The 8066-nt window shown below is 43.0% G+C and overlaps 1 protein-coding gene across 4 annotated transcripts in view; it reads right to left on the bottom strand.

The window, feature by feature from the left end:
- The window catches only part of Chfr (checkpoint with forkhead and ring finger domains), a 38681-nt gene that overhangs the window by 23822 nt on the left and 6793 nt on the right, over positions 1 to 8066 (bottom strand). For 3 of the 4 annotated variants that reach the window (XM_021163669.2, XM_021163668.2, XM_029477116.1), the window contains 4 exons: positions 6308 to 6417; positions 5323 to 5382; positions 4986 to 5201; positions 2995 to 3159 (listed from right to left, as the gene is read on the bottom strand). In XM_021163669.2, coding sequence (XP_021019328.1) covers positions 2995 to 3159; positions 4986 to 5201; positions 5323 to 5382; positions 6308 to 6417 — 551 coding nt within the window. The remainder of the gene's footprint in view (positions 1 to 2994; positions 3160 to 4985; positions 5202 to 5322; positions 5383 to 6307; positions 6418 to 8066) is intronic. The other variant, XM_029477115.1, reaches the window with a different exon arrangement.

Below are 8066 nucleotides of genomic sequence, written 5' to 3'. Positions count from 1 at the left end.
GTGGTGGCACACGCCTTTAATCCCACCACTTGGGAGGCAGAGGCAGGTGGATTTCTGAGTTCGAGGCCAGCCTGGTCTACAAAGTGAGTTCCAAGACAGCCAGGGCTACACAGAGAAACCCTGTCTCAAACCCCTCCCCCCAAAAACAAGAAAAGAAAAAAGAAAGAAAAAAGCCAAACATAATGGTGCACACCTTTCTTCCCAAATGCTTAATCACAGCATTTGGGGGGCTGAAGCAGGCAGATCTCTGTGACTTTGCTAACAGCCTGGACTACACATATAACAAGTTCTACATACCAAAAGCCTGTCTGAAAGAAAGAAAGAAAGAAAGAAAGAAAGAAAGAAAGAAAGAAAGAAAGAAAGAAAGAAAGAAAGAAAGGAAAGAGAGAGAGAGAGAGAGAAAGGAAGGAAGGAGAGAGAGAGAGAGAAAGGAAGGAAGAAAGAAAGGCAGGAAGGCATGAAAAGCATACAACTTTAAAAGTCACACAGAGGGAAATAAAGGCAGTCATTCTCCACCTTGGCCTTTCCTTACCTAGTTCCCTCATCTAAGGAAATTATTCAGTTTTTTTGCTATGTATCTGTATTATAATACTTCAGTCAACTTACTTTGTTTACCGTATTAGAATAAAATGTAGGGCCTTGTACATTAGGCTCAACCACTAGGTTACCCTCAACTGATTTATCAATTTTGAAGATGCTCTTAAAATTACTAAGCAAATATTGCTTGCTTAAACTATATTTTATGGCCATCATTATAAATATATTAAGTATTCACTGCTAAGCCAAATAGCCTAGCAAATTTCAATTTTCTATCTTACATAATTTTCTATTTTTAAAAACATTTGGGGGGGGGAGGTTCGAGACAGGATTTCTCTGTGCAGCCCTGGCTGTCCTGGAACTCAACTCTATAGACCAGGCTGTCCTCGAACTCAGAAATCCGCCTGCCTCTGCCTCCCAAGTGCTAGGATTAAAGGCGTGCGCCACCACCGCCCAGCTAAAAACAATTTTTATGTATCTGTGAATGCCTGTATGTATGTATGTATGTATATGTACCATGTACATGCCTGGTGCCTGCCAAAATGCCTGACTTTACAGAGAGAATCTTTTTTTCTTTCTTCTTTCTTTCTTTCTTTCTTTTTCTTTCTTTCAAAGCATATGTTTTTATTAAGAAACTGAACTTTTTTTCTTTTTTAACATTTTTTTATATTTTTTAATTAGTCCTTTGAGAATTTTTGTACAATATATTTGTTTTAAGATTTATTTATTTTATATATGTGAGTACACTGTCGTTCTCTTCAGACACACCACAAGAGGGCATGGGATCCCATTACAGATGGTCGTGAGCCACCATGTGGTTGCTGGGAATTGAACTCATGTCCTCTGGAAGAACAGACAGTGCTCTTAACCGCTGAGCCATCTCTCCAGCTCCAGCGAGAATCTCTTAAGCATCACCAGTCAATAAAAAAGCCAATGGACAATGAACAGGACTGGAAGGTGGGACATCCAGCAAGGAGAGAGAGAATTGTGGGAGTCAGGAGCATAGGAGATTCGCCTGGAACTCTGAGGAGGAGCTCAGGTGTGGCATAACCTGAGGAGAGAAACAGCCATGTGGCACTCATAGAATGAAATAAACAGGACAGATAAGTAATGAGCGACTTGGGGAATGGGCTCTAGCTTTTGGCCTAAGCAGTTGTTCATAATAATTCAGTCTTAAAGTCATTATTTCTGGGAACTAAGTGGCCGGGAGGAAAAGCCCAAGATTACAGGAATTGGTCACTAGGTCCCCAAAAACTGGAATTTTAGGTGATTGTAAGCCATCAGGTGGGTGCTGAGATGCAAACTCAGGTCCTGTGCAAGAGTCAAGGCTCTTCACCACCAAGCCATTTCTACAGCCTCTAATTTTCCATTTTTGTTTAAGTTAAAAGTCACCTCTTGGAGGCTAGCGAGAGGACTCAGTCGGTAAGAGCACTCACTGCTCTTCCGAAGGTCCTGAGTTCAAATCCCAGCAACCACACGGTGACTCACAAACATCCATAAAGAGATCGGATGCCCTCTTCTGGAGTGTCTGAAGACAGCTACAGTGTACTCACATATAGTAAATAAATAAATCTTTAAAAAAAAAAAAGTCACCTCTTATCAATACTTTTTTTCCCCCAAGACAGGGTTTCTCTGTGTTGCCCTTGCTGTCCTAGAACTCACTCTGTAGACAAGGCTAGCCTCAGACTCGAGAGATCCACCTGACTATCTCCCAAGGCTGAAGTTGAATGTGTGGCTATGCCTGGCTTGATACTGTTTTCTCTTAAGGAAATTACTATTATTAGTGCGTGTGTGTGTGTGTGTGTGTGTGTGTGTGCTGCAGCACATGTGCGGAGGTCAGAGGTTACCTCTGTAGAGCGAGTTCCCTGCTTTCTTTTCACCTTTATGCGGGTGCCACCGAGAGAACTCAGGTTGATGGACTTGCACAACAAATGCCTTTACTGGATGAGCCATGTCACAGCCCTATGCTTATTCTTCCCTATGGAACTGTTGTGATTCACATCATGCCTGCCACAGCCAATTAATTAATTTACCACAAATGTTCAGATAATCTAGTTTTCCCCCAGGACACCATTCTTAGAGCTCTTCTATCTCTCTATTCCCACCTTATTCTAGTCAGTCAGCTGGCCTTGAACTCTGACCCTCCTGCCTATGTCTCCAAGAACTGACACATACTATCCTGCTTAAGACAACATTTTTTTTAGAGAAATTACTATCCTATTAAAGATAGAGGACTTTGACACCCATTTGTAATTGAAAACTGCAGTTTTCATAACAATAGCATGACCTAGTAATGAACACTTCTATTTAAATTATTCAAACAGAAAAAACTCTAGACTTTCATACACAAAATGCAAGTTGTCACTAACCCTGAGCAGATCCACATTCTACTGCAGGCAACAGCAGCACAGCACAGAGCACAGAGGCCAAAGAATACACAGAACAGTAGAGTCTAACCTCCTTTCATCTTTTTTTTGGCAGGCTCCAATTCCTCATGGTCTTCACTTTCCAGCAAAGAAAAGGATGCTTCTTTGTCTTGGAAAACTGGAGAAAGGCTAGAGAGTTCGCCATTTGCAACAAGTGAACTGCATCCCTTTGGGGAGATGCTTGTGTTCCCAGGTCCTGTAGGACAAATAAGAAAGATGCTAATTTATCTGCTTTAGAATAAAGTCAGGAAAGAGTTAATTATTTAAATCAAGTGCAGTTTGTGATCAGAAATCTCAGCTTAAGAATGATGCATGTCTTATCTACTCATCCATGAGTCATGCCGAAAGTGCACTAGAGCCCATCACTGTGCTAAGGAAGCTAGAGGCATGCAGCACGTTCACATGTGAAGACCCATGCAGGGAGGCCCACAACAGAATCATCCCTAAATACTGCGTCTAAGATGTACAACTCAACAGTCCTGCAATCACAAAATGCATGTTACATAGTAAATACCCACAAAAGGTGCAAAGCAGACACTTCTGACAGCAGTGAGGGGTACTGTCAAGGAACTAAGTGGCAGAGCTGTGACCTAAACAGACAGGAGCTCAACCATCACATGCAAACGGAATGAACCTGGCTAAAAAGTCAGGAAAGTTTTCATTACCCTCTATTTTATTCATAATGTTATAGTATAATACATATATGCTTTATAATATTCAAATGATAAGTACTAGTACTTGAAAAAGAAGAAACTGGTTTATACTATCTAAATCGACAAAGGGGAGCAAGGAGAGGCAATAAAGTTATTTTAGGAACAAATAATACTCATATGCCACATAGAACTCATATACTAAAAACAGAACAAGCTTCCCAGGCTCCTCCTGGTCCTGGAACTACTCGTCCTCTGATCTTCAGGGTCTTTTATGCTCAGCCTTTCATTTGAGAATAAAGGTTATGTGCTGGCACTGCTATGGAGGGTCCCCATAGGGGACTGAGTACACACAGGCACTTATTCCGCCGTCTCGCATCTGGCAGGCACTAAGTACTACCTGTAACTGTGTGAGTATGACATACGGATGGAGACAGTTTTCATTTAAAAAATTACACAAGGTATGAGTGCATTTACCCATTTCAGGCAATCTGATTATCAGAAGGTTAATAAAGCCTTGTCAGACTCCATGCTGTGCTTATGGATAGATGGAACAATAGACAAATGTAATGACAAAGTAAGAAGGAGGGACAAGCCATGGGGAACAGGGCCTGTAAAACTGGTTCTAAGCAACACCAACACGCAGCCTTGAAAACATTATGATACATGAAGGAGTCAGTCATAAGACCACATACTGTATGACTATGAACACAAATGTTCAGAACATGCAATTGCAGAGATACGTGAATTTCCTTTTAGCTGACAGTGTTCTGTAATTAACAGTGACGGCCATATAACCTTATGAATACACTTCAAATGAGTGAATAATATTTATAGTGTATGAATTGTATTTAGATAAAATCATAAAAATATTATGTGGGCTGGCGAGATGGCTCAATGGGTAAGAGCACTGACTGCTCTTCCAAAGGTCCTGAGTTCAAATCCCAGCAACCACATGGTGGCTCACAACCATCCGTAANGAGATCTGNNGCCCTCTTCTGGAGTGTCTGAAGACAGCTACAGTGTACTCACATATAGTAAATAAATAAATCTTTTAAAAAAAAAAAATTATGGCCGGGCGGTGGTGGCGCACACCTTTAATCCCAGCACTTGGGAGGCAGAGGCAGGCGGATTTCTGAGTTCAAGGCCAGCCTGGTCTACAAAGTGAGTTCCAGGACAGCCAGGGCTATACAGAGAAACCCTGTCTCGAAAAACCAAAAAAAAAAAAAAAATTATGTTACCATGGTCCTTAATGTTTAGTCTTTTTCTTGGGAATAAGTCAGCACACAGGGCTACAGAACACTCACTGATGAATGGATTTACTGTATCTCAAGAAACAAAAACTGTGACTGTCATTGTGATCCCGTCTCACCAGAGCTAGAGGAATGCTTTTGCCCTGCAGAGGTCAGCTCTGGCTCCATAGAAGAGGTAGAGGCCGTGGGGAGGAGGTCTGATGTCGATGTTGATGGCTGTGGTTCCTCTAAGCATGTCTGAGCCATGGGTGACGATAGTGGAACCTGGGGATCATCACCCTGCCCTGGACCTGAGGAATCTTTGGTCACATGGAACATATTTTCCTTATTGGCTTCTATAGGCACAAAAACAAAGGGGGTACACTCACAACTCAGAAAGACACCAAGGGGCTGAAGGGCCATCCTAAAACACAAAGCCCTGTACAGCATCCAGGCCTCTGCCATCCTTCCACTTACCAAGGGAGTCTTGAGTTAAGCTCTGTTTGCCACTTAAAGATTCATAGAGGTATGCCACATCTAAAAGGAAATTAAACAAGTCAGGGAGCCGTGGCCCCATGGGAAGTGCGAAGTCAACTCTCCCCATCCTATGATCACATCACAACCTGTCTTTTGATTATCTTCATTTACCATCTGGTAACAACTTTTACCAGTTTAAGTGATTCTAATAAAAGTGAACCACGCAGGGCAGTGGTGGCGCATGCCTTTAATCCCAGCACTCGGTAAGCAGAGGCAGGAGGATTTCTGAGTTCGAGGCCAGCCTGGCCTACAAAGTTAGTTCCAGGACAGCCAGGGCTACACAGAGAAACCGTGTCTCGGGGGAAAAAAGAAAAAGTGAACCAAGTTACCAACCTAAGTATACGGAAGCAACCAAAGGGGAAAATGGTCTCATAGGGGAGGTCAAGGGTGAAAAAGACACACTTCACTAATAACTGTGTAATAACCACTAGGAAGAAAAGATACACGGTCCTTCTTTGTGGCAGGACTTAAGGAATACAAGTGTCCTCTTTGTACTCCTTGCCAAGAATAACTTTATGGTGGTCTTCAAGTATTTCAGGGTACTCTCATGGAGCTAGATCCAGTCTAACCTTTACAGTCTCTTGCAAAGTATCCAAAAGCAGCACTGCCAGTGGCTTCTGGGCCCCTATCTAGGTTTTACTCCCACACTCCAATTCTACTGTCCAGCCCAGCCCAGCCCATTTCCTCCCGCTGGCTGCCACTGTGAGGTGTGCAGCTCCTGATGGCTTTCTTGCCTTTAGAAAGGCCCAGCTGAAGGGTCAGCACTCCACCCAAGTGCTTACACCAAGAACCCCCATGACTGTCCCTTTGTGTGGAGATGTCTCCTACACATGCTCTTTCTGAGGGTGTGTCCAGCCTCAGCTAGCTGGCTTCTTGGTGCAACACCTGGGGAAAGTATCTACACCAGTTAATTGTCCTCTCTTACTGTGTTCTGGCTCATTCTTCCTGTACACCAAATAGATGATATCCCCACTCTGTAAAGGGTAAGTCTGCTTCTTAACAACTTGCAGCTTATTGATCACTGTTCCATTGGTGCTGTTAAAACAAACAAACAAGACAGAACAAAAGTGTAAGTTACCCCACTCAAAATAACTAAATAGGATAAACATTTTTCTACCATATTAAGAAATTTGCCCAGCATTACTATTCTGAACATACTCAGAGGGGGAAAAAAACTAACTATTTATACATGCAAGTATGATCTAGACAAAAAGGTTGCCTGTCACTACCCACTTATAACAAATCAGCAACCCAATTTTCTAATAGAAAATGGTTTCTAATAGAAAATGGTTTTCTCTTTTTCTTTTTCTGTAAAAATTACTTTTTACTTCTGCTCTATTTTTTTAAGTGTATGATTATTTTGCATGTGCATGTATGTGTATAGGCCAGAAGAGGGCACTGGAACTCTTGGAATTGGAATTACATATGGTTTTGAATTCCAATGCAGGTCTTTCTGGCACGCCTCAAGGTGGGTGGTTCCTGAGGCAGCACAGTGCTGTCATTTCCTTCTTTCCTGCACTATTGATAGATCTGCCCCTTCTCTCCAAAAGCCAGTTCATTCTCTTCCCCCTCTCTCAGTCTCCTCTGTCAGTTCATTCCTTACTGAGTACTGATCGCTCCCAAAAGATGCATTCAGGACAAAAGTAAAACAAATTGTGGGTTTTCCACTGAAGGTGGTGTGGCTCCTGTGCTCAAAAGCCGTGTTAACCCAATTATAATCACACTGCTAGATGGGGAACTGCAGTACATGTCCTAGGTCCAGAGTGTGGGGACAGGAAAGATTCTCTCGGAAAGAACATTTTGGTGGCAACGGATTGGAAAATCAGATGATAAGCACATGATGGCCAAAGAGTTCAGTACACTGAACATAAAATAAATTTCAGCTGGACCAAGCTTGGCACTGCAGCTTCATTCCTGAAAGGTCCAGCACTGAAAGGAATTTGTATTTCAGGCTTGCACAATAATTCTCTCGGGTCAAGGAATAGCAAAATTTTTCCATAAAGCACACGGCACTAGTTCAAATTCTGTGGTCACCAAGTCTCACTCCAGCTACTCAGCTTTGCCACTGCAGCAAGACAGCAGCCAAGGGCAGGACTTAAATATGCAAGCACGCCCATGTCCTAGTAACTGACAAAACAGCATGCAGACTTCAATCCTGACACAATCTTGGCTGGCCTTCGGCAACCAGGTATCCTCCGACTGTCATCTTCATACTCTTTCTCAGACAAATGAACCCCAGCTCTTAGGCTGAAGCCCAAATGCCTTGCTATGATTTCTGCTTATCACCTGAACTGACCCCACAGGTTGTTCTGCCTCTGCCTTGACTACCTGCTTCTCCTCTAGACCACCTCTACCCCAGAAGGCAACACCTCTGACAGGAAAGAGATTATCCCAAGAGCATCCACAAAGAATCAGCCCACCAAGACCCACACTGGATTCTGAACCTCTACAGCTGTCAAAAGTAAGTCACCATTCTCATAAGCTACTAAGTCTGTGGCAGTTTGTTGCTACAGGAAGATGGCTTTAGAACTAGCACCATTTTACAGTGTTAAGAGTTAAAAAAAGCCGGGCGTGGTGGCGCACGCCTTTAGTCCCAGCACTCGGGAGGCAGAGGCAGGCGGATTTCTGAGTTCGAGGCCAGCCTGGTCTACAAAGTGAGTGCCAGGACAGCCAGGGCTACACAG

Source organism: Mus caroli, chromosome 5 (assembly GCF_900094665.2).
Source record: "Mus caroli chromosome 5, CAROLI_EIJ_v1.1, whole genome shotgun sequence".
Lineage (NCBI taxonomy): Eukaryota > Metazoa > Chordata > Mammalia > Rodentia > Muridae > Mus > Mus caroli.
The sequence above is the reverse complement of the archived record's forward strand: the minus strand, read 5'-3'. Positions and strand labels throughout refer to the sequence as shown.